The sequence below is a fragment of the Leucoraja erinacea genome, unplaced genomic scaffold (genome assembly GCF_028641065.1).
Source record: "Leucoraja erinacea ecotype New England unplaced genomic scaffold, Leri_hhj_1 Leri_485S, whole genome shotgun sequence".
Taxonomy (NCBI): domain Eukaryota; kingdom Metazoa; phylum Chordata; class Chondrichthyes; order Rajiformes; family Rajidae; genus Leucoraja; species Leucoraja erinaceus.
In genome coordinates this window covers 58,146-84,263 of record NW_026576386.1, presented here as the reverse complement: position 1 = coordinate 84,263, position 26,118 = coordinate 58,146, and the positions used below count along the sequence as shown (strand labels likewise).

General features: G+C 51.1%; 1 protein-coding gene and 3 non-coding genes across 4 annotated transcripts; all 4 read left to right on the top strand.

The window, feature by feature from the left end:
• nop56 (NOP56 ribonucleoprotein homolog) lies at window positions 1–26,118 on the top strand. Its single transcript, XM_055630665.1, is given in 13 exon segments — window positions 1–115; window positions 1,422–1,670; window positions 2,003–2,136; window positions 9,333–9,447; window positions 10,655–10,822; window positions 14,053–14,251; window positions 14,653–14,840; window positions 16,562–16,713; window positions 17,780–17,880; window positions 19,421–19,569; window positions 20,106–20,231; window positions 21,566–21,717; window positions 25,511–26,118. Coding segments are annotated over 13 exon segments (2,076 nt in total). The 3' UTR covers window positions 25,739–26,118.
• Window positions 4,836–4,908, top strand: LOC129693938 (small nucleolar RNA snoR14). Its single transcript, XR_008722934.1, has one exon. It is a non-coding gene; the product is annotated as a small nucleolar RNA snoR14 (small nucleolar RNA).
• Window positions 19,785–19,855, top strand: LOC129693937 (small nucleolar RNA SNORD56). The gene has a single exon (XR_008722933.1). It is a non-coding gene; the product is annotated as a small nucleolar RNA SNORD56 (small nucleolar RNA).
• Window positions 21,260–21,330, top strand: LOC129693936 (small nucleolar RNA SNORD57). The gene has a single exon (XR_008722932.1). It is a non-coding gene; the product is annotated as a small nucleolar RNA SNORD57 (small nucleolar RNA).

Genomic DNA, 26,118 nt, shown 5'->3' with positions numbered 1-26,118 from the left:
ATGATAGACGACAGAGGCCTGGCTCGGTTGGAGCTGCGAGCGGCCTGTTGTTGGCCCGAGGCTTCGGGCCCGGCCGCGTGGTTGTGGCTCCGGGCCCTTCCCGTCCTGTCCCCGGGTAAAGGGGGAGAACTTGCCGTCTCCCCGTCCCCAGGGCGCTGGCAGCGGGGCCGGACTCCCCTCGCCACAGCTATGGGAGGGGGAGGGGAGGGGGGGGGGGGGCGGTTGACCGTCTCTGATGACCTGGGGACCGTACTCAATTCCACGCCAAAGCTATGTAATGTATCGGGGGAGAGGGGATTCCGTTGTTGTGGGAGGGAGGGGTGGGGGAGTGTTTGCCGTCTCTGATCCCCGTCTCTTGGTTTCTTGTTCCTCCAAAATATTCCAAATGGAATTTAAACTGGAGGTGGTGGAGTTAGGACTTAAGCCAGAAAGGGTTTTTTGGGAAGAAAGGGCTACCTTACATTTAGTTGCAACTGGTAACTATTGTAGGGTGAAGACTATTATATGCTTTAATTGTGCGGGGGAAGAACGAATTGCTGTATACATCTGTCTTGTTAGCTGGAATCTCAAATTGGATCGAATGCCCTCGTCTGCTCCTAATTGGTTTGGGTTTGATGTAGGTCTTGTAATCTATGTCGAGCTGACCATTTAGCATTTTGTACCTTGTCAAAAGACCAGGTCAACTGGTTCTCCCCTATCCACGCTACTAGTTACATCTCGAAAAAATTCTATAAGATTCTCAGACATGATTTACCTTTCGTAAATCCATGCTGACTTTGTCCAATGATTTCACCACTTTCCAAATGTGCTGCTATCCCATCTTTAATAACTGACTCTAGCAGTTTCCCCCCTACCGATCTTAGGCTAACTGGTCTGTAATTCCCCGTTTTCTCTCTCCCTCCCTTCTTAAAAAGTGGGGTTACGTTTGCTACCCGCCAATCCTCTGGAACTCTCCTCCAGAATCTAAAGAGTTTTGAAAGATATTACTAATGCATCCACTATTTCTGGAGCTACTTCCTTAAGTACTCTGGGATGTTGTGACACCCTGTTTTCGGGAGATTTAGCTGGGGGGGCATTTATTTAATCCCTTCCATTTACCCAATTCCTCCAACTCCTTTGACCCGCGGTCCCTTGCTATTTCCGGCAAATTATTTATGTCTTCCTTAGTGAAGACGGAACCAAAGTAGTTATTCAATTGGTCCGCCATATCCTTGTTCCCCATGATCAACTCCCCTGTTTCTGACTGCAAGGGACCTACATTTGTTTTAACTAATCTCTTTCTTTTCACATATACACGTAAGTAAGTGTGTATGTGTAAGTAAGAGAGTGTATGTGTTGGTGTGTGAAACTGTGCAAGATCTTAGAGCAGAGCCCTAAGATCTTGCACAGTATCTTTGGTGCTGTGATTGGGCGCTGTGCAGCAGCCAGTGAGGCGGCGCGTTGCTGCCGGGTGGGGGCGGGTATAAGAGGCTGTGCCACGGTGTTGCGGCCATTTGGCGGCGGCGGCGGCGGGAGGGAGGAGATGGTGAGGATCTATCCGCACGGCGGGGCGGGCGAACCTGACGCGGGCGACCACGCGGGGACCATCGCGCTGGAGCTGCGAGCGGCCTGTTGTTGGCCCGAGGCTTGTCCGCGTGGTTGTGAAGGGCCCTTCCCGTCCCTGTCCCCGGGTAAAGGGGGAGAACTTGCCGTCTCCCCGTCCCACAGGGCGCTGGCAGCGGGGCCGGACTCCCCTCGGGAGGGGGAGGGGAGGAGGGGGGGGGGGGGGGGGGGGGGGTGGTTGGTTGAGGAGAGGGGGATGGCGTCTTGTGGGAGGGAAGTGTTTGCCGTCTCTGATCCCCGTCTCTTGGTTTCTGTTCCTCCCCCCAAATGGAATTTAAACTGGAGGTTTAGGACTTAAGCCAGCAAGAAAGGGCTACCTTTGTTAGTTGCAACTGGTAACTATTGTAAAGATTATATGCTTTAGGTCGAATCATTCTCTCTTCTCCCCCCCTCCCTGTAGGTCTTGTACCCCCATTTAGCAGGACAGGTCTCACGTCTCTCACCCCCAGTGCTGTTGTGTTGTTCGAACATGCGGCCGGATACGCGCTGCTGGCCGTGAAGGAGGTGGAGGAGATCGGCCTCTTGCTGCCCCAGGTGAGGGGAGATTCACGGCCCCATTCCCAGTTCCCTCTGCCCACAGAGACGGCCCTCACCCACCCACCACCTCCCTGTCTTACCCCCTGGCTTGCACTCGTTCCCCACCCCCCACATGTGGCCCCATGAGCTGGGAGGGAGGGGTGGAGAGTAGCTGCGCCATTGCCCACTTGGTTGATGCTCGGCCTAACTTGAATCTCAGCCGCAGTGTGACTACTTTCACAACAATAATAATTATGATAATAATAATACAATGATAATACACTTTTGTCATTGTAAATACATACAACAACATTTCAGGCGCACTGCCCGAGCGAAGCTCCAACATATCAGATAAGTAATAACAAATATCCAGAACATAAGTAATAATAAATATTCCAGAACGCAGCCGCCCGACTCATCACCCACACCAAATCCTGGCATCACATCACTCCAGTCCTCAAACAACTTCACTGGCTTCCCATCCCCCACCGGATCACCTACAAAATCCTGGTCCTCACCTACTAAGCCCTCCACCATCTGCCCCCCCCCCATATCTCACTGACCTCCTCTCCCCCTACCAACCCTCACGGTCCCTCGGATCCACATCAGCCGGTCTCCTCTCCATCCACAAGTCCAACCTCCGCAGTTTTGAGGACAGAGCCTTCTCCAGGGCAGCTCCTAGGCTCTGGAACTCCCTCCCCCAAACCGCAATTCCGTGTCACTCACCATCTTCCAGTCCCGCCTCAAGACCCATCTCTTCACCTCTGCCTATCCTTAGCCCCACGTCCCCCTCCCTTTTCATCTGTGCTTGAATTGCCTCATATTGTGTTTTGAACTGAATTTCTGTCTTTAATTTGTGTACTAGTCATGTATCTATTTATTTCATTCCGCTTACATGTTTTTCCTCTACTTGCTAAATTTTTGTACGGTGCCCTTGAGACTCTTGAAAGGCGCCCATAAATAAAATTTATTATTATTATTAAATAACAAAAACCTCATCATATTGTGCAATATTTCACAGTATAGTGTTGTGGCAGTACAAAATATCGGCGGTGGGGGGTGTGTGTGTTGAGTTCAGAGTGGTGATGGCCTTGGGGCGGGGGGTAGAAACTGTTTGTTAATCTTGTGGTGTGTGCTGTGATGGACCTGTAACGCTTTCCTGAGGGCAGAAGGGCAAACAAGTGATGTGCGAGATGAGATGAGTCCTTTAGTATCCACTGTGAAGATATCCAGTTGCTACTTTCTTTTTATAGCCATGTTTACCTCTTTTACTCCTTGTACCCCTTACCATGTTCTGCAGCCATGCTCTCTGACCTGCTGATTTATTCCAAGTCTTATTTTGTAAACCAGCTTCTGCAACTCCTTGTTTCTACACTTTCCCTTGTCCTGAGATCTCGTCAGTCCATTCCCAACACAGATGCTGCCTGACCTGAGTTGTGTTTTGCCCTTTAACTTTAGAGCATTTTTTTGTACATGCTCACGTTAAATTTTGTTATTTAAAAAGTCGAAAGTGCTGATGGAGCTCAGCCAGCCAGGCAGCTTTTGCAGATGGCATTTTCTCCAAAGACTAAAGTCAAAATAAAACTATATACAATACAGTTAACTAGACACAAGCATGTGAAAAAAAACATGCATGCCTGTGTTACTCCAGCATTTTGTGTGTATCTTCAGCAAAGCCCATTAAAAGTATTCTTGATGTCTGTATGTTCACTAATGTAGTTGGTAGTGTTGGCACCTGTCTTTAACAGTTGACATACCAGTTGGCCTAGACTGTGGCCCTCCCCCACAGAGCCGTGGTGTTCGCGGCATCAAGCTCTAGTGTGTCACTTGGCACTTACTTGCCATTAGTCTGCAATGGGCCAGTTGGTACATCTTGAAATGCTGAGCGTTTTGACAGCCTGTACTCTCTGGAGTTTAGACAGTTGAGTGGGGACCCTGTTGAAACTTACAGGATAATGAAAGGCATAGATAGAGTGGATGTGGAGAGGATGATGGGAGAGTCTCGGACCAGAGGTCATAGCCTCTGAATTAAAGGGTGCTCTTTTAGAGAGTAGGTGAGGAGGAATTTCTTTAGTCAGAGAGTAGTTAATCTGTGGAACTCATTGCCACAGAGGGCTGTGGAGGCCAAGTTAGTGGATATTTTTTATCGCAGGGATAAACAAGTTCTTGATTAGAACTGGGGTGAAGGGTTATGGGAAGAAGGCAGGAAAACGGGATTAGGAGGCAGAGATCAGTCATGATTGAATGGCGGAGTAGACCCGATGGGCCGAATGGCTTAATGCTACTCCTATAACTTGAATGCTGTGAGTCCAATAATCTGTCCGGAGCCTGGGAAGTACAAGGCGTTGGTGACGCCGCATTTAGAGTATTGTATTCAGTTCCAAGCACCATGTTGTAGAAAATATATTGTCAAGCTGGAATGGGTACAGAGAAGATTTGCAAGGATGTTGCCTGGGCTAGATGGTCTGAGCTATATTGGGGTAGGCTGGGTCTCTATTCCTTTGAGCACAGGAGGATGAGGGGTGATCTTAGAGGCGTAGAGGTTTAAGGTGAAGGGGAAAAGATTTAATAGGAATCTGAAGGATAGCTTTTTCACACAGGGTGGTGTGTATGAAACAAGCTGCCAGAGGAGGTAGTTGAGGCTGAGACTATCCGAACATTTAAGAGACACAGTTATCACAGATGTGGGAGGTGCTTGGGGCTATAGGTGTTCCTCAGTGCAATGATGATGCATCTATAAATCTGTCAATCCACTGATCTCCTGTGAAGTGAACAAGCGGTGCTGAGCACTGAGGCACACATTCTTTATTCGTGCGAGGTTATGTAGAGAAGGCAGGAGAATGGGGTTAGGAGAGATAGAGTACACTTGATGGGCCGAATGGCCTAATTCAGATTCCAGCATCTGCAGTGTCTTCCAAAGTGTACCCAGAGTGGGGGAATCGTGGGTGTAAGGCGAAGGGGAAAACATTTAATAGGAATCTGAGGGGTAACTTTATCCACACAAAGCATGGTGGGTGTATGGAACAAGCTGCCAGAGGAGGTAGTAGAGGCTGGGACTATCCCAATGTTTAAGAAACAGACAGGTACATAGATAAGACAGGTTTGGAGGGATATGGACCAAGCGCAGGCAGGTGGGATTAGTCTAGCTGGGGCATGTTGGCCGGTGTAGGGGCAAGTTGGGCTGAAGGGCCTGTTTCCATGCTGTATCACTATGACTACTGTAGCTGGGACATTGTTGGCTGGTGTGGGCTGAAGGGCCTGTTTCCATGCTGTATCACTCTATGACTAGTGTAGTTATGTGTTTTTAACATTCTCCCAGTTTCTATGCTTATTCCATCAGGAGGTTACAGGGTCTTACGGTTGTGGGGTCTTTGCCCAGACAATGATATACCCAGTATATAGATTTTTGAAAATGTAACTGTCCTTTCACTTGTGTGACTGTTGTGCTTAAAACTGGGCATTTGAGTAAACCAGTGGTCTGCAGGATAGTAATTACTTCTTGTTGCACAGCACAAGTCCAAATTATGACGTGATTTTCCAGGATAGCACTCAAAACAATTTTTTTTCCAGTGCATTTGGCAACAATAAATCAATACAAATGACAAATATTCCAGTGTATTTGGCTCAGCCCAGTATCTGCAGTGAAGGCTGCTGCTGCATTGGTTTAAACCAGTCTGGCAGAGATAAAGTGCAGTAGCCCAAGGTGGGGGCCGAAAGGGATAAAGTGCAGTAGCCCAAGGTGGGCTGCAAATAGACAAGTGCAGAACTATGCCTAAATTAACAGTACTATGTAAATACCTGTCCACTAAGGTGGGAGATTGCAACCTTCATGTGGTCCGTCCTGTTTCGACGAATGCAATCAAATAAGATCAACTAGAACAAGTTGTCCTACAACTTTAGACTGTGCACGCCATACGCAAGAAGAAGAAGAAGGTGGGTGAAATGATAACTGTGGCCGTGATTGACTTTGATCTCTTTGCCATCAACACGTGATTTGTGGGAGTTAAGATGGTGGCATTTAATAGTCTGATATGCAGGAAATGAAGGGATATGAATCGCAGGCAGAGGCAGAGCATCATGCTCAGCACAGACATTATGGGCTGAATGGCCTGTTCCTGTTCCCTGTTGTAAAATCATATTTGTTTATAAAATGGTGGCATAGATAAGCTAGACAGCCAATCTTTTATCTGTGGAACCGTTCCTTTACTGTTCTGTGTTCGACTGTGGTTTTGGGTGACTGGATTGGTGCAATTTCCAGGTTATTCATCAGGAAGGACAAATGCAAAGGTGGGATAAAGTTAATGAAGGGCGAGGATTGTGGCTAAAGGGCCTGGGCTTGACAAACCAGGCGGGCAGAATGAGTTTACGTGGGGTGTTGTCGTCGGGGACTTTTTGGCCTGGTGCTGATGGAAGACATGTTACTGAAGGAAGTATACGAGTCCGCAACTGGGTTTAATCCCGGGAGCTTTGATCTACGTCGGCTAGCGAATCACGCTTACACTGACGGTGTGGCGGGTGATTTCCTGCAGTGTAAACATCTATACGATCCAGGACCAGAATTAGGCCATTCAGACCATCGAGTCTTCTCCGCCATTCAATCATAGCTGATCTATCTTTACTTCTCAGCCCCATTCCCCTGCCTTCTCCCCATAACCTCTGACACCCGTACTAATTAATGGTGGAGAGATTTCCAGATTGGCAAGATTGGGAACCTGCATCAAGAAAGGGTGGGAAAACTAGGGAAGAGTGACCACAATATCACGCCTATCTGTCCCTTCCACAGATGCTGCCTGATCTACTGAGTTACTCTAGCACTTAAAGCCATGACCTGAACTATAGGCAGAGGTTGGGCAAGGGTGATCTTTCAGAGGTGTACAAAATAATGAGAGGAATAGATTCAGTAGGTGCAATCTCTTGCCCAGAAAACCAGAGAACATGGAAAAATAGGTGCAGGAGTAGGCCATTTGTCCCTTCGAGCCAGCACCACCATTCAATATGGTATGATCATCTAAAATCAGTCCCCCGTTCCTGCTTTTTCCCTGTGTCCATAAGAGCTAAATCTAACCCCTGAAAACATCCAGTGAATTGGCCTCCACTGCCTTCTGTGGCAGAGAATTCCACAGATTCACAACTCAACTTTTTCACAGAGGAACAGTCAAAATACTGACACAGAGACTCCAGTATCTCATTGGGTTAGGCAGCATCTCTGGACAATATGGATAGGTGACATTTTGTGTCTGGACCGATGTAACTCCAGCAACTCACGATGTAACTCAAGAATCTTCCCCACTACTGATGTAGAGCTGCCAGGTAGTACGGATTTTCCACATTTTGTACGGAAATGCGATAAGAATACGGATGTATGGATCTGCTTTGTAAAGTATGGACTTTTTAAAAATCGGCTCGAATTCCTGTTTCATCTTGCTGCTTAAAAAATGCAAGGATATAAAAAGTCATACTGTAACTCAAAATTATAGCAGATTAAATCTATTAGTATTCTAAATTTCATGAACTGAATGATTATTTTTGTAAGCTCTGATCGGCCTGTCCTGCTACAGGTTTAAACAGCGCTGTCAGTTTAGCGCGTGGAGATTTAAACGTGTTTCTAATTATAGCGCTACGAGCTGGAGCTTTACACATAGCGCAATGGGTCACAGACTGTTCAGAGAGGAATAAGAGGGAGGGAAAGGGAGAGAGAGGGAGGCTTCCAAAATGGCTTCTACATCATCATCTGGTGCTAAAAGCAGGAAGCAGCCGTTCAAACAGCAGTAGACAAAGAGATGGCAATGATGCACTGTCAAGTAAGGTGCGTGCATGGAAGACGTGTCAATTGGTAGCAAAGTTATGCATTCTTGTATTCTTGCATGGTATGACTGCACATACATTTTTTTTTAATTCAGCAAAATGGAACTGCGTAAAAATACTGATCTCCTCAGCAAAATACTGATTTTCAGGTACTAGAACTAAAATGCTCTGACAAAACCTGGCAGCGCTGCTGATGTAACTCAAGCAATGTGGATAAATGTGAGGTTATCCATTTTGGTGGCAAAAACGGGAAAGCAGACTATTATCTAAATGGTGGCCGATTGGGAAAGGGGGAGATGCAGCGAGACCTGGGTATCATGGTACACCAGTCATTGAAGGTAGGCATGCAGGTGCAGCAGGCAGTAAAGAAAGCGAATGGTATGTTAGCTTTCATTGCAAAAGGATTTGAGTATAGGAGCAGGGAGGTTCTACTGCAGTTGTACAGGGTCTTGGTGAGACCACACTTGGAGTATTGCGTACAGTTTTGGTCTCCAAATATGAGGAAGGACATTATTGCCATAGAGGGAGTGCAGAGACGGTTCACCAGACTGATTCCTGGGATGTCAGGACTGTCTTATGAAGAAAGACTGGATAGACTTGGTTTATACTCTCTAGAATGTAGGAGATTGAGAGGGGATCTTATAGAAACTCACAAAATTCTTAAGGGGTTGGACAGGCTAGATGCAGGAAGATTGTTCCCGATGTTAGGGAAGTCCAGGACAAGGGGTCACAGCTTAAGGATAAGGGGGAAATCCTTTAAAACCGAGATGAGAAGAACTTTTTTCACACAGAGAGTGGTGAATCTCTGGAACTCTCTGCCACAGAGGGTAGTTGAGGCCAGTTCATTGGCTATATTTAAGAGGGAGTTAGATGTGGCCCTTGTGGCTAAGGGGATTAGGGGGTATGGAGAGAAGGCAGGTACGGGATACTGAGTTGGAATATCAGCCATGATCATATTGAATGGCGGTGCAGGCTCGAAGGGCCGAATGGCCTACTCCTGCACCTAATTTCTATGTTTCTATCTTCCCACTACTGATGTAACTCCAGCATCTTCCCCACTACTGATGTAACTCCAGCATCTTCCCCATTACTGATGTAACTCCAGCATCTTCCCCACTACTGATGTAACTCCAGCATCTTCCCCACTACTGATGTAACTCCAGCATCTTCTCCACTACTGATGTAACTCCAGCATCTTCCCCACTACTGATGTAACTCCAGCATCTGGTTGTGAAAGGTTGGGTTTGGTTTGGTTATGGAAAGCGTTTTATCAGGATGCATCACATTCTTGGTTTGGGAACTGCTCCATCCAAGACATCAGGAATTGCAGGGAATTGTGGACCCTGCCCAGACCATCACATGAACCAACCTCCCTTTCTCACCACGTCCATTGTTTCTCCTTGTTCCAGGTGGAGGAGTCTGTTCTGACCATTGGCAAGTTCAACAACATTGTTAAACTGGTGGCCTTTTATCCCTTCAAATCTGCGCAGGGTGCCCTGGAGAACATCAATGCTGTATCTGAAGGTGAGTGTTTGCTGTTTGGGTCTAACAGGAGATGGGTTGATTCTGAACATGAGGTTTTGCAGCTTTGTACTAAGCACTACCAGCCTACTGGGGGCGGGGCGGCGGTGAGCTTGGAGTATATGAGTTCGATGAGCTTTTAAAGTTTTCCCAGAATGTGGTGCTGGCTGGTAGTACAGAGTGACGCAGCGGTAGAGCTGCTGCCTCAGCCCCAGAGACCCCGGTTCAATCATGGCCTTGGTTGCTGTCTGTGTGTAGTTTGCATGTTCTGCTTGTTACTGTGTGGGATTCCTCCATATGTCCCGTTTTCCTCCCACATCCCAAAGAATTGTGTGGGGAGTGGTGAGATATGATTGAACTAACGTGCTCAAACCTCTCACTGCAGCTCGGGTCCTCAAGTCCTGGCCACTTCATCGTAAATCTTCTCTATATTTCAAGCTTATCAACATCCTCCTTATAGAGGGTGACCAGATCTCAACACAATGCTCCAAAATGCAACCTCACCAACGTCTTGTACAACATCCCGACTTCTGTACTCAACACCCTGCCTGATGAAAACATTCTTGATCAACGCAACGCATTCACCTGTGATGCCACTTTCAAGGAACTGAGTACCTGTGCACCTAGATCCCTCTTCTCTACAACACTCCCATGGCCCTGTGTTCACCCCTAGATCCCTCTGCTCTACAACACTCCCATGGCCCTGTGTTCACCCCTAGATCCCTCTGCTCTACAACACTCCCATGGCCCTGTGTTCACTGTAGTTGCCCTGGTTCTACTTCACAATGGTGGCACCTCGCATTATCGTGGGAGGGTTGGGCATGGAGCTGCAGGTGGCGGTTCCAGCGACCAGTGTGGGCAGGAGGGGTGTAGGGGACAGTTGTGTGTTGGGCAGATCACAATCATTGTGTCTGGGGTGGGGTAACTGGGGGCTGTGGGCTCTCCTCAGTGCAATGATGACCTATCTATAAATCTGTCAATCCACTGAGCTCCTGTGAAGTGAACAAGTGGTACTGAGCACTGAGGCACACATTCATGATTAGTGTGGGTGTCTGGGGTTATGGGGTTAGGAGGGAGAGATAGATCAGCCGTGATTGAATGGCGGAGTTGACTTGATGGGCCGAATGGCCTAATTCTGATACTAGAGCTTGAGCTCGTTCCTGTCCCTGACTGTGACCCTTTACCACGGCCCCTTGCTGCCCCATCCTAGGTATTCTCCACGAGGACTTGAGGCTGCTGCTGGAGACCAACATGCCGCCTGCGGGCAAGAAGAGGAAGGTGGTGCTTGGCGTGGCCGACCCGAAGCTGGCAGCGGCGATCCACGAGGATCTGGGTATCCTGTGCCAGGCGGGCGGCGTGGTGGCCGAGATCCTTCGAGGTGAGAGTCACTGGGCGGCAACACCACAACTGCAGGCCTGAGTCGAGCGTTTGTTGGCACTGGGCCTGTACTCACTGGAGTTTAGTAGAATGAGGGGAGACCTCATTGAAACTTACAGAATAGTGAAAGGCGTGGATGTGGAGAGGATGTTTCCACTAGTGGGGGAGTCTAGGACTAGAGGTCATAGCCTCAGAATTAAAGGACATTCTTTTAGAAAGGGGATGGGGGGATTTCTTTAGTCAGAGGGCAGTGAATCTGTGGAATTCTTTGCTGCAGATGACTGGAGGCCAATCCAATGAGTATTTTTAAGGCAGACATAGATAGATTCTTGATTAGTACGGGTGTCAGTGGTTATGGCCTACAAACGACCCTCTCTGCTGCCAAAGCCCAGCTGGGGCTGGGCCACAGCTACTCCCGGGCCAAGGTCAAGTTCAACACAATTCTGCTCCCATCACTTATGAACATAACTATTAAGCTCACTGCAGCTTTGCAGGTCGATTCATGCAACGACACAGGTGCAACAATGCAAAAAATTATCCATTATTGGAGGTAAACCAGACCTTGCACTTGTGGAGCCTGATGTTTCTGATGTAACCTAAACCTCGAGTGTTACTGAGCTAGGATGGTTCAACAAGCCTGCTGGGTGCTGGGATGAAGCTGTTCTTGAGCCTGGAGGTGACGGTTCTCAGGTTCCTGAACCACCTTTGCAATGGGAGTATTGATATTATATCTTAAGAGTTTAAGAAAGAACTGCAGATGCTGGAAAAATCGCAAGTGGACAAAAAGCTGGAGAGACTCAGCGGGTGAGGCAGCATCTATGGAGCGAAGGAATAGTGAAGTTTTGGGTCGTGACCTCGGGTCACCCATTCCTTTGCTCCATAGATGCTGCCTCACCTGCTGAGTTTCTCCAGCTTTTTGTGTACCTTTGATATTATATCAACGCCTTTGCAAGGCAGTGCCTCCTTGTAGATCTCTTCATGGTGGGCGAGGCAATGTTCACCATCTATCTCTCTATCTATCTATCTATATCTATCTATCTATCTATATATCTTCTATATATATCTATATATCTATAACACTCTGGGGCCATCCGACCGACTGCCGACCGGCGCCCTTCCTGCCTTTCGATTCGTGCCCGATACTCGCAGATGTCCAATCGGAATGGCCGATGCTCGCAGATGTCCAATCGGAATGGATCCATTTGCATGTACGGCTGCCGGCTGCATTTCTTCCTTTGATTCATTGCCACGCCCAATCCAGACACTCAATCTCCGAGATATTTTCCATTTCGGTAGAGATTCCGCTTTTCTTTCTAAGTATCCGCTCCTCATTACATTTCGTCGTGTTGAAGTGCACGTTTTTAATCAAATCCTTCTCCCCCCCCCCCCCCCCCCCCCCCCCAAGTATTTCAAAATTAACTGGCTTCTCCATTTACATGTCAGCTTCCAACACACTTCGAAACAAAGTTGCCAGACAGGAACATTCTGAACTTTTCACTGCTGCTGCAGCAGGCAGGGCAGATGCCATTGGATTGTTTTTTAAAATCCACTGCTGAGGGAGGCAGGGCAGTGCTGGAATCTTACTTTTGGAGACGGGTGCATGGTGGAATATTGGGTTGGGGGAGCAGACCCAACGGGTCTGCACTTGGTCTAGTATATATCTATAAAATTCTGGGGCTATCCGTCCGGCTGCCGTCCGGATCCCTTTCTGCCTTTTGATTCGTGCCCGATACTCGCAGATGTCCAATCGGAATGGCCGATGCTCGCAGATGTCCAATCGGAATGGATCCATTTGCATGTACGGCTGCCGGCTGCATTTCTTCCTTTGATTCATTGCCATGCCCAATCCAGACGCTCAATCTCCGAGATCTTTCTCCATTAGTGTTAGAGATTTCGCTTTTCTTTCTAAGTATCTGCTCATTACATTTCGTCGTGTTGAAGTACACGTTTTTAATCAAACCCTTCTCCTCCCCCACCCCCAAGTATTTCAAAAATAAACTGGCTTCTCCATTTACATGTCAGCTTCCAACACACTTCAAAACAAAGTTGCAAGACAGGAACACTGAACTTTTCACTGCTGCAGCAGGCAGAGGAGGTGCCATTGGATTTTTTTTTAAATCCACTGCTGAGGGAGGCAGGGCAGTGCTGGAATCTTACTTTTGAGAATGGCTTCAGTTCCATTGGAGGAGACGGGTGCATGGTGGAATATTGGGTTGGGGGATCACACCATTGGGGGAGCAGACCCAACGGGTCTGCACTTGGTCTAGTTTCTACTAATCTCCTTCACTGCAGGCTGTTATACTGCCAAGTCAGGCTGTGGTGTGGATCAGTCTGTCTGCTTTCCACTGGAGTTGAGCCAGACTATTCTTCTATGGTGCCTGCTTTAGTTGATGTGTGGGGTGTGTGTCTCTAGGCTAGTGTTAGTGCTGCCCCAGTGTTAAAGACACACGGATACAGCGGGGAACAGGCCCTTCAGCCCAACATGTCCGTGCTGAACAAGATGCCCGACAAAGCAAGAATCGTTCACCTGAATTTGGCCCATATCTCTCTAAACCTTTTCTATCAATGTACCTGGACAGGTTTCTTGTAAATGTCTCCCCAATACCCTGCCAAATGAAGGGCAATATACACAAAGGTGCCTTTGCCTCCCTATGTCCCAACGTCTACAATACTCTTGACTGAAAAAGCCTATTTGACCATCCTGTCTACCTGCAACTCCACCTTTAAGGAACTGTGCACCTGCACTCCTAGATCCCTCTGGTCTACAGCACTCCTTAGAGCCTCACCATTCACTGTGTAGGTTGTGCCCACGTTAGACTTCCTAAAATGCACCACCTCATACTTGTGCTTTAAACTCATTAAACATTAGCTATTCCTGGCATCCCAGCTCCGATATTCAATTCTGAAGAAGGGTTTCGGCCCGAAACTTTGCCTATTTCCCTCGCTCCATAGATGCTGCTGCACCCGCTGAGTTTCTCCAGCTTTTTTGTGTACCTCCGATATTCAATTCCCTGACTAGGCCAGTGTGCCAACATCCCCCTTTGCCGCCCTTATCTTCAGACCACCCCCCCCCCAGTGTCCCAGCACCCCGTTCCCTTGTCCTCAGGAGCTGGACAAGCTGCTCTGTCTCAGCTGCTCGATCTCCAGCGGTGGAGCTGTGTCGGTGGGTGTGTTGAGGGTTGTGTGTGTGTGTGTCCTACTTCACCGGCTGCCGTGACTGGTCGTCTCTAGGTGTGCGCCTCCACTTCCACTCGCTGATCCAGGGGCTGACGGCCCTCTCTGCTGCCAAAGCCCAGCTGGGGCTGGGCCACAGCTACTCCCGGGCCAAGGTCAAGTTCAACATCAACCGTGTGGACAACATGATCATCCAGTCCATCAGCTTGTTGGACCAGCTGGACAAGGACATCAACACCTTCTCCATGAGAGTCAGGTAACTGTTTGGCCATTCCCCTCTCCGGTAAACCCTCATTGGGTGATGGGTGGACATGGACTTGGAATCTACAGCTTCTCTCCACCCCAGGAAGAGATGAAGTGCTGGGGTAACTGAGTGTGTAGGAAGAACTGCAGATGGTGGTTCCTGGAGAGAAGGAATGGATCAAGAAGAAGGGGGGGGAGGGATGGTCTGGTGCTCTCCCCCACTTGCCACAGAATGTGCTCACTCAGCAGCATCTGTATAGTGATGGGGAGACAGAGCAAGTCCCTGTTACACCCCAGCCCTGCCCTTGCTGTGGCCTGGACTGGACTGTTGTCAGGGAGACATGTTTTTGTGGGGGTTTGGGGAGCGGCGATGCCTGCCCCCCCTCTGTTAACTGCGGTCCCGTCTCCCCACAGAGAGTGGTACGGGTACCACTTCCCCGAGCTGATCAAGATCGTTGCTGAGAACTACACCTACTGCCGGCTGGCCAAGCTGATCGGTAACCGTAAGGAGCTGTCTGAGGAGAGTCTGCCAATGCTGGAGGAGGTTGTGATGGACAGTGCCAAGGCCCAGGCCATCCTCGACGCATCCCGCAGCTCCATGGGTGAATTCTGTGTGTGTGTGGGTGGGGGGGGGGGGGGGGGTGCTGTCTGAGGTGGGCGCACGGTGGCCCAGTGGTAGAGCTGTTTCCTCACAGCGCCAGAGACCCGGGTTTAATCCTGACTACGGGTGCTGTCCGTACGGAGTTTGTACAGTGACCTTGTGGGTTTTCTCCGGGAGCTCCGGTTTCCTTCACACTCCAAAGACTCCAATACTCCCAGCCAGAGAGTTGTGAATCTGGAATTCTCTGCCACAGAAGGGAGTGGAGGCCGATTCACTAGATGTTTTCTAGTGAGAGAGAGAGAGTTACATTTAGCTCTTAGGAATTGTGTAATCAAGGGATATGAGGAAAAAGCCAGAACGTGGTACTGATTTTAGATGATCAGCCATGATCATATTGAATGGCGGTGCTGGCTCGAAGGGCCGAATGGCCTACACCTATTTTTCTACGTACTAAGTTTGTACGCTATTTGGCTTTGTCGTAAATTGTCCATAGTGTGTAGTAGGGGGATTGCTGGTCAGCGGGCGGGCCTGTTTCTGCTCTATCTCTTAAGATAGTGTTGGCTACACATGCACTGTGCTGTGGGCTGCTGTGGCAGGGAACAGGTCCTTTGGTGGTTAATCCTGTCGGGCTACGAGCTGCAGGTGGACCCGGGGCCACAGCCCCAGGTATCGTTCAATACTGTTCCTCGTTTTGAACAGTTTAGTGTAGAAATACAGCATGGAAATAGGCCCCTCGGCCCACCGTGTCCATGCCGACTAGCGATCACCCGTGCACATTGTTACGTGCAAACTCCACATGGATGGCACCTGATTTTAGTTTAGAGCAGCCATGATCAGATTTAGATCAGCCATCGCAATGAATGGCGGTGCTGGCTTTAAGGGCCAAATGGCCTCCTCCTGCACCTATTTTCTATGGAGATACAGCACGGGACGGGCACTTCAGCCCACCGCTTCTGCTGGGATTAGGGACAATTACTGACGCTAATTGAACTCTGGTCTACGCCGTACTGTCCTGAGAATGGGACAGATCTCTGGCGCTGTCAGGCAGCAGCTGTACCTGCTGTGCTGACCTAGGATTACATTCCCATAGCTGTGGCGTGGAATTGAGTTGTCCGGGTCCCATAGAAACATAGGTGCGGGAGGAGGCCATTTGGCCCTTCGAGCCAGCACCGCCATTCATTGTAATCGTCCCCTATCAATAACCCGTGCCTGCCTTCTCCCCATATCCCTTGACTCCACTAGCCCCTAGAGCTCTATCTAACTCTCTCTTAAATCCATCCAGTGACTTGGCCTCCACTGCCCTCTGTGGCAGGGAATTCCATAAATTCACAACTCTCTGGGTGAAAAAGTTTTTTCTCACCTCAGTCTTAAATGACCTCCCCTTTATTCTTTTTTTTTTCCTGCCATTTCCTTGTTGCCCATAATAATTTCACCCGTGTCTGCCTTCAAGTGGCCCATATTTGACTTTGCTACTCTTTTTCCCTTAACATGTCTAAAGAAGCTTTCACTGTCCTTCTTTATATTCCTGGCCAGCTTCCCTTCGTACTTCATCTTTTCAGCCCGTATTGCCGTTTTGTTTCCTTCTGTTGTCCTATGAAAGTTTCCCAATCCTCTGGCTTCCGGCTACTCTTTGCTGTGTTATGCATATAGGTTGCATGTGCCCGTGTCGCTGTGGCGTCTGGTGCCCGCGTCGCTGTGACTAACACCTTCTCGTTATGCCAGGGATGGACATCTCTCCCATCGACCTGATCAACATCGAGAGCTTCTCCAACAGAGTGGTGTCCCTGGCTGATTACCGCAAGACCCTGCAGGACTACCTGCGCTCCAAGATGAACCAGGTGGCTCCAAACCTGGCCACGCTCATCGGGGAAGTGGTGAGTGTTGCCATGCCGTTTGGTGGTCTACGTGGAGCTCAGACCCCCAGCGGGGCAGGGTGGGGAGAGACATGGTGCTGAGATACTCCCATCAGTGTAGACGAGCACCGCAGATACACACAATGCTGGAGGAACTCAGCGTGAAGGCCGGGCACTCTGGGCGGGCCCATCACATATTCCTGTCGGGGCTGTGATTCACTGTGTGGGCAGCGGGCAACACAGCTTGTACGCATGCGGGATTGGTTGCTGAGCTGGTGGAGCTCATTCATCTGTGAACTGCTCATTGTCCCAGCAGCCAGCAGTGGTGTGTGAGGCTTCTGGGTGGACATGCTGATACCTGGGGAACAGCGGGTTTGGATCACTCGCAGGCACAGATCAGCTTAACCTGCGTCATATTCCTGCATCTAGCCTGTCCAACCCCAAAATTCTTAAGGGGTTGGACAGGCTAGATGCAGGAAGATTGTTCCCGATGTTAGGGAAGTCCAGGACAAGGGGTCACAGCTTAAGGATAAGGGGGAAATCCTTTAAAACCGAGATGAGAAGAACTTTTTTCACACAGAGTGGTGAATCTCTGGAACTCTCTGCCACAGAGGGTAGTTGAGGCCAGTTCATTGGCTATATTTAAGAGGGAGTTAGATGTGGCCCTTGTGGCTAAGGGGATCAGGGGGTATGGAGAGAAGGCAGGTACGGGATACTGAGTTGGATGATCAGCCATGATCATATTGAATGGCGGTGCAGGCTCGAAGGGCCGAATGGCCTACTCCTGCACCTAATTTCTATGTTTCTATATTCAGCACAGGGACTGGGTGGAAGGGTTCATCATGTTCTGCACAGTCAATGCGGGCCGAATGGCCTGTTGCCCTGCATACCTGGTCACCAGGGAGGGGTGGGGGGGATGGTGGTAATGGATGTTGGGGGGGCTGTGTTGTCTATCTGCAGGTGGGAGTCCCGCTGTTCTCCCACGCGGGCTGAATGGCGTGTTGTACTGTGTACCTGGTCACCGGGGTGGGGGGGTGGTAGTTGGTGGACATGGGGAGCTGACATTGACATTGTTGTCTTTCTGCAGGTGGGAGCCCGGCTGATCTCCCACGCGGGCAGCCTGACCAACCTGGCCAAGTACCCGGCCTCCACAGTGCAGATCCTGGGCGCAGAGAAGGCCTTGTTCAGGTACAGCTGCTGGGGGGCTGTGATGATGCCAGGAGCCTGGCATGGGGCTGACTGACGCACTGTGTGCAGTGTGTGTGAGAGCCTGCGCCAGCCGCTGAACAGCCCTCTCCCTCCCTCGCGCCGTGTTTCAGGGTGGGGCTGGACATCCACTCCCACATGAGGCTTTCGGTGGCACTGCAGGACCACATCCCCCCCCCCCCCCCCCCCCCCCCCCCCCCCCCCCCCCCCCCACTGTAGAGGTCTCTATTGCACTGGAGATCTCTGCACCCACTGTGGTCTCCAACACTGCCATCACACACAACATTCACAAGATATATTTGGACAGGTATGTGGATAGGAAATGTTTACAGGAATACGAGGCATCTTGGTTGGCCTGGGAGAAGGGCTTGGTTCCGTGCTGTACCACCTCTCATTGATTTCCCGTTTCCCACCACCCACTGAGTTGGTCAAGAGTTTACCGGCCAGATACAATCGACAATAGGTGCAGGAGTAGGCCATTCGGCCCTTAGAGCCAGCACCGCCATTCAATCTGATCATGGCTGATCATCCCCAATCAGTGCCCCGTTCCTGCCTTCTCCCCATATCTCCTAACTCCGCTATTTTTAAGAGCCCTATCTAGCTCTCTCTTGAAAATATCCAAAGAATCTGCCTCCACCGGCATAATTCCACAGACTCGCCACTCTCTGTGAGAAAAAGCGTTTCCTCGTCTCCGTTCTAAATGGCTTGCTCCTTATTCTTAAACTGGCCCCTGGTTCTGGACTCCCCCAACATCGGGAACATGTTTCCTGCCTCTAGCATGTCCAAACCCTTAACAATCTTGTATGTTTCAAGACATACTCTGCTCCCCCCACTCTGGTGCCGTGGCACCAGCTCTACTCGCTGTGTGTGCCAAGGCTGGTCTTTCTGTGGCTAATAGCTCTTGGTGGAAGGAGGTGTTCAGCCACACAACACAGAAACAGGCCCAGCTCCTCCATGCCAATCTAGATACTCCATCTACACTGGTCCTCCTGCCAGTCTTTGGCCCTTACCCCTCTACACCTTTCCTACCTGTGGGGGTGTATTTAAATGTTACAGTACCTGCCTCAACTACCTCTAGCTGCTCGTTCCACACACCCACCAGGGTGAAAAAGTTGCTCCTTGGATTCGAGTAAATCTTCCCCCTCACCTTAAACCTAGGTCCTTAGGTTATTGATAGAAGGGTCTGCACCTACCCGATCTATTCCCCTCATGATTGTACAGCTTTATAAGATCACCTCTCATCCTCCTGCGCTCCACGGAATAGAGACCCAGCCTACTCAATCTCTCCCTGTAGCTCAGAGTCTCTAGTCCTGGCAATATCCTAGTAGATCTTCTCTGTAGCCTTTCCAGCTTGACCACATCTTTCCTACAACAGGGTGGCCAGAACTGCTCAATACTCTAAATGCTTCCTGACTGCTGTCCTGTATCACTGTAGCGTGACTCCCCCCTGCAGCTGAGCCTAGCGTAGGGGGTGAACGCAGCGCTCTAACCTCTGCTCTCCCCCCCGCCCCCCCTTGTCCAGGGCGCTGAAGACCAAGAGCAACACCCCCAAATACGGCCTGATCTTCCACTCCACCTTCATCGGCAGAGCGGCAACCAAAAACAAGGGCCGCATCTCTCGCTACTTGGCCAACAAATGCACCATCGCCTCCCGCATCGACTGCTTCTCCGGTCAGTCTGGGGGGGCCGCAGGCACGGGGGGAGGGGGGGGTTTGGTGACTGGATGCTGGGGCTGCAGGCATGGGGGGGGGGGGGGGGGGGGTAATGGGGGGTGGGGACTGGTCGGGGCTACGGTGGGGGGGTGACGGGATGCTGGGGCTGGTTGGGGGGGGGGGGGGGGGTAGGGGCAGGAGATATGGGGGGGGAGGGGGGAAGGACGGGCGGCGCTGCTGTGATGTTGCATTTTTCGTCAACAGCATCTCACTCGCGTGAATGTTGACAACCTGGATCTGAGCACCACCTGCCCGGGGGAGGGGGGGTTAGCGTGCGGTTCCATCACTCGGGGTGTGTCTGAGGGGACTCGCCATACCATGGAGGGTCCGGGGGTGGGGGGGTGATGGGGCGACTCCCCGACCCGGACTATCCACTGACATCCTCCTCACCTGCGTCAGACCTGGTGCCCTGCCCCCTCAAGGGGTTGGGGGGGGGGGTGGGCGACTGGGGGTCACAGGGCCACCCACTGAGCCGGCCTGTGTGTCTGTCCACAGACGTCCTCACCAGTGTGTTTGGGCTGAAGCTGCGAGACCAGGTGGAGGAACGACTGGCCTTCTACGAGACCGGGGAGGCTCCCCGCAAAAACGTCGATGTCATGAAGGAGGCCGCCAGCCAGTGAGGTGGGGGGGGGGGGGGGGGGGGGGGGGGGGGGAGTCCCTGTCTTGCTGCCTGGGCCCAACCGTGCGTGCATTAAACTGTGTCCCACCACACAGCTACCTGCCGATCCCCCTACACACCTACCCCTTCTGCTGAATGCCGGGCGGCCTGGAATATAGTCCCGTCAAATGATCATCCTTTCCTGTTTCTCCGTTCTACCTGTGTAGCCTGCTCACTGGGTGAAGCTTCAAGCATGGCCTCTTTCAACACTAATGTCCTTAGAAACCAAATAGGCAACTCACCTCTCACCTGCCTGTCGTGCCTCGTTAGTGCAGGGGTTACGGGGAGGAGACAGGAGAATGGGGTTAAGGGGGAGAGATAGATCAGCCATGATTGAAGGGCGGAGTAGACCTCTCGCTCTGTCTTTCTCTCCCCACCCCACCCCACCCCACCTGCCTAACCTTGCTTTGTGACTGGAGTATTTGCTCCCACACTTCCCTCTGCCTGCGTTGTGCTTGCGACCCTCTCCAGTGTAAACCTGCCAGTGTAGCACGATGGCAGGTTACTGGTCCCACCTCCAGCTCAGGTGCAACCAGTCCATCTTATACAGGTCACCTCCTCTGCCACACCTTCACCTGGTTTTTACTGTTCCCACTTTCACGGGAGATGATACTAAAGACTCTTATTTTTAAAAGATACTAGACCAAGTGCAGACCCGTTGGGTCTGTTCCTCCAACGCCCGGTTGCGGTGCGCGGGCAGCATGTGGCGTCACATGCACTAACCACCCCCCCACACACACACGCTAACTTACCCCCCCCCCCCCCCCCCCTTGATATTATATTAATATTATTAAGAGTAGAGACACAGAGAGGGGCAGAGACAGAGGGAGGGGGGTGGGGAGAAGGGGGTTTAGGGGACGGAGGGGGGGGGGGAGTACTAAAGGTATTATTTTTAAAAGATATGTTAGGATGTGTGGATGGGGTTAGGGGCATCCTGAACAGCATGGGGGGGGGGGGGTTGGGCTCAGGGCCTTTCTGTGCCTGGATCTGTTGGAAATGATGTGAAGTCGACCTCCTGACATCATATTCTGGAGGGGAAAACTGATTTAATGAGTCTGATCCCATCAGATCCGCCTGGCATTGGGGCGGGGGGGAGGGAGAGCTGCTTTCTGACCGGGATTGGAAGGGGGGAAGATGTGGGTTTGTTTCCCTGAGACATTGGGGGTACAATGGGTGAGGGGGATATGTCACTATTTTGGGTGAAGACTGGAGTGGTCCCCTGCCCCGTTTACACAGGTGGGGGTGGGTCTGCACCACACCAGGCCAGGCTTCTGACCAGCGCTTTGTCTCCAGGCAGCTGAGGTGACGGCAAAATTGAAACGCAAACTGGAGAAGAAAGAGAAGAGGAAGAAGAAGAGAGAGAAGCAGGCGCTGGAGGCTCTGGCAGCTGAGGGGGACGAGGCTGAGGAGGGAGAGCCGGCGGAGAAGAGGATTAAAACCGACCAACAGGTGAGTCCGGGGCACGGGCAAGGCAAGCGCTGCAATCGTCAGCAAAGCACAATTTGCTGGAGGAACTGTGGGCCGGGCAGCATCAGTGGAGGAAAAGGAAAGGCGGTGCTTCGGATCAGGACCCTTCAATTATCTCCCTGCTCTGGGAAATGTGTTGTCAAGCTGGAAAGGGCACAGAGAGGATTTACGAGGATGTTGCCAGGACTAGAGGGAGGGTGTGAGCTACAGGGAGAGGTTGGGGCAGGCTGGGGCTCTATTCTTTGGAGTGCGGGAGGATGAGGGGTGATCTTATAGAGATAGTATAGTGCAGTGGTTCTTAACCTGGGGGTCGCAGTGAATGGCATGGGAGAGCTTGGGGCAGGCTGGGACTTCGAGCGCAAGATGATATAGACAGCTGCCAAGTAGTACGGATTTTCCGTATTTTGTACGGAAATGCGATAAGAATACGGATGTACGGATTTGCTCTGTAAAATACGGATTTTTTTTAAATTGGCCCGACTTCCTGTTTTATCTTGCTGCTTAAAAAATGCAAAGATATAAAAACTCATACTGTAACTCTAAAAATTATATATTAGTATTTTAAATTTTAAGATCTGGATTATTTTTGTAAGGTTAGACCTGCCTGTTTATCCACGCTGTCAGTTTAGCATGGGAATTTAAACGAACAGCGCTATGGGCTTAATTATAGCGCTACCAGCTGGTGAAAAAAAGGAGAGGGAGGGGGAGAGAGCGAGGGTCTCTTACTCAGTCTAGGGGAATCAAGAACCAGTGGACATAGGTTTAAGGTCGGGGGGGAGATTTAATAGGAACCTGAGGGGTGACTTTTTCACAGAGGGTGATGGCTGTCTAGAATGAGCTGCCAGAGAGGAGGTAGTTAGGTAGGGACTAAGCAGCATTTACATTGGGCCAGTACATGGATAGGACAGGTACTGTGCTCAACACAGACAAGATGGTCTAGCGTTGATGGGGCATCTTGGTCGGCATGGACAGGCTGGGCCGATGGGCCTGTTCCTGCTCTCTGACTGACTCTGTTCAGTGTGGGTATTGGTTTATTATAGTCACGTGTACTGAGATTCAGTGAAAAGCTTTGTAACTACATAAGTACACCAGAAAAACACCAGAGGGCAGAATATCCTGTTGCAGCTTCCATAAGCTAGGGTAATGTCCGATTCCCCTCTCCCCCATTATGGACATCAGATTCAGATTCAGATTCAATTTTAATTGTCATTGTCAGTGTACAGTACAGAGACAACGAAATGCATTTAGCATCTCCCTTGAAGAGCGACATAGCAAACGATTTGAATAAAAAATAAATAATAAGTGTCCGGGGGGGGGTGGGGTGATTGGCAGTCACCGAGGTACGTTGTTTAGTAGAGTGACAGCCGCCGGAAAGAAGCTGTTCCTCGACCTGCTGGTTCGGCAACGGAGAGACCTGTAGCGCCTCCCGGATGGTAGGAGGGTAAACTTTGGCGATGCTGAGCGCCCTCCGCAGACAGCGCTTGCTTTGGACAGACTCAATGGAGGGGAGCGTGGAACCGGTGATGCGTTGGGCAATTTTCACCACCCTCTGCAGTGCCTTCCGGTCGGAGACAGAGCAGTTGCCATACCATACTGTGATGCAGTTGGTAAGGATGCTCTCGATGGTGCAGCGGTAGAAGTTCACCAGGATCTGAGGAGACAGATGGACCTTCTTCAGTCTCCTCAGGAAGAAGAGACGCTGATGAGCCTTCTTGATCAGAGTACAGGTATTGTGGGTCCAAGAGAGGTCATCGGAGATGTTGACTCCCAGGAACCTGAAGCTAGAAACACGTTCCACCTCCGTCCCGTTAATGTGGATGGGGGTGTGCGTGCCGCCTCTGGACTTCCTGAAGTCTACAATGAGCTCCTTGGTCTTCTTGGAGTTAAGGGCCAGGTTGTTGTCAGCGCACCATGCTGCTAAGTGCTGGACCTCCTCCCTGTAGGCCAGCTCATCGTTGTTGCTGATGAGGCCAATCACCGTTGTATCATCTGCATACTTGATGATGGTGTTAGTACCATGTACAGGTGTGCAGTCATAGGTGAAGAGGGAGTAGAGGAGGGGGCTCAGCACACAGCCCTGAGGAACGCCGGTGTTCAGGGTGAGGGTTGAAGAGGTGTGCTTGTCTAACCTCACAGACTGGGGTCTGTTGGTTAGAAAGTCCAGTATCCAGTTGCAGAGGGAGGGGTCGATGCCCAGGTTACCGAGTTTGGTGATCAGTTTTGATGGTATAATGGTGTTGAATGCTGAGCTGTAATCGATGAACAGCATTCTTACATAAGTGTCTCTGTTGTCAAGGTGGGAGAGGGCGGAGTGAAGTGCTGTTGAGATGGCATCCTCCGTACTCCTGTTCTTGCGGTAGGCAAACTGATAGGGATCCAGTGTGGGGTGTAGGCAGCTTTTGAGGTGTGCCAGGACCAGCCTCTCGAAGCACTTGGTGATGATGGGAGTAAGTGCAACTGGGCGGAAGTCGTTGAGGCTTGCCGCAGTGGAGTGTTTTGGCACTGGCACGATGGAGGTGGCTTTAAGGCAAGTGGGGACAACTGCTTGGGCAAGTGACAGGTTGGACAAGTGACCTTGGGCAAGTGACATTGGACTTTGTCTGTGGAACTGATGCGCTACAATGCTGAGAACTATATTCTGCACTCTGTATATTTCCCTTTGCTCTACCTATTGTACTTGAGTTTGTCTTGGTTGTGTTTATGTATAACTAGACCAAGTGGGACCCGTTGGGTCCCGTCCTCTCAATGCGTGGTTGCGGGGAGGAGGGTGTGTGGCCTGCAGCGTCTCTCACACGCGCACACACACTAACCACCCCCTACACACACTAACCACCCCCTACACACACACACACACACTAACCACCCCCTACACACACTAACCACCCCCTACACACACACACACACACACTAACCACCCCCTACACACACTAACCACCCCCTACACACACACACCCACACTAACCACCCCCTACACCCACTAACCACCCCCTACACACACGCACACTAACCACCCCCTGCACACACAAACCACCCCTACACACACGCACACACTAACCACCCCCCCCTGCACACACAAACCACCCCTACACACACACACACACACTAACCACCCCCTGCACACACTAACCACCCCCTACACACACGCACACTAACCACCCCCTGCACACACTAACTACCCCCTACACACACGCACACATTAACCACCCCCTACACACACTAACCACCCCCTACACACGCGCACACACTACACACACACACACGCACTACCCCCCCTTGATATTATATTAATATTATTCATTCACTCCTTTTACCCCATCCCCCACTCGTGCATAGCCCCCAACTGCTCAGAAACGGCAAGAGGGAGAGGGAGGTAGAGATTGGGGGGGGCGCGGCATCGCAGGGGAGGGCTGGTTCCCGAATGCAATACTCCACCACTCACCTATAGGTCCCAATACTCACCACTGCTTAGAGGGGGAGGGGGGGTAGAGGCAGCATCTAGAGCAGCAGCCTCCCCACCAGGCGGCGGACCCAAGCGAGGCTGTGGGCGGGCGTGGTCCCGGGCAAGATGGTGGCCGTCGACCCGAGGGCCGTGAGTTCAGCCGCCGCAGTCTCCGGTCCAGGGCCCGACTTCATCTCTGGGCTCGTCCATTCTTCCACCGGCAGCATCTTTTGAATAACCCGGGGTGGGGGGGTTTAGCTGAATCTCCGTACGCATGACAATAATAAACCTCCAGCCAGTGTGTATCTGATTTTGATCTCCCCCCCCTCTCTACAGGTCACTGACGGGGAGGTGGTGAAGAAGCATAAACAGAAGAAGCAGAAACTGGAAGAGGAGGAGGAGGATGCAACGGAAAGCGTGTCCAACGGCATGCAGGAGACCCCCGGCAAAAGCAAGAAGCTGCGGCGGAAACTGCCGGCAGCCGAGCCCACCGTCATCACGCCCGGCAGCAAGAAGAAGAAGAAGAAACACAGCAGTGGAGGAGGAGAGGTGTCCAGCCCCTGACCACTGGCTGCTGCAGGAGGAGGTGTCCAGCCCTGACCACTGGCCACTGGAGGAGGGGGGAGGGTCAGGGATTGGGAACCATCTGACCCAGACTCTGGGGGAGGGGAACATCTCACCCAGACGGTGGGGGAGAGATTGTAACCTCCCTGGGGGGGGGAGGGGGTGACTTGCCCCCATTGTTGGCGAGAGGCTCGGTGCTGATGGCCCCACAAGCCGGCCGGTCTGTGCCTCCTCTCCGCAGTGCCTGCCCACATTACCGGCACAGTCCGACCGTCGGTCCTCGTCCCCCGTGACCATGGGGAGAGGTTGTGGGCGGATGGTGTCACAACCTGGATGCTTGTAAATATGTACAGACAATAAAGTGAAGCTTGATCTTTTCA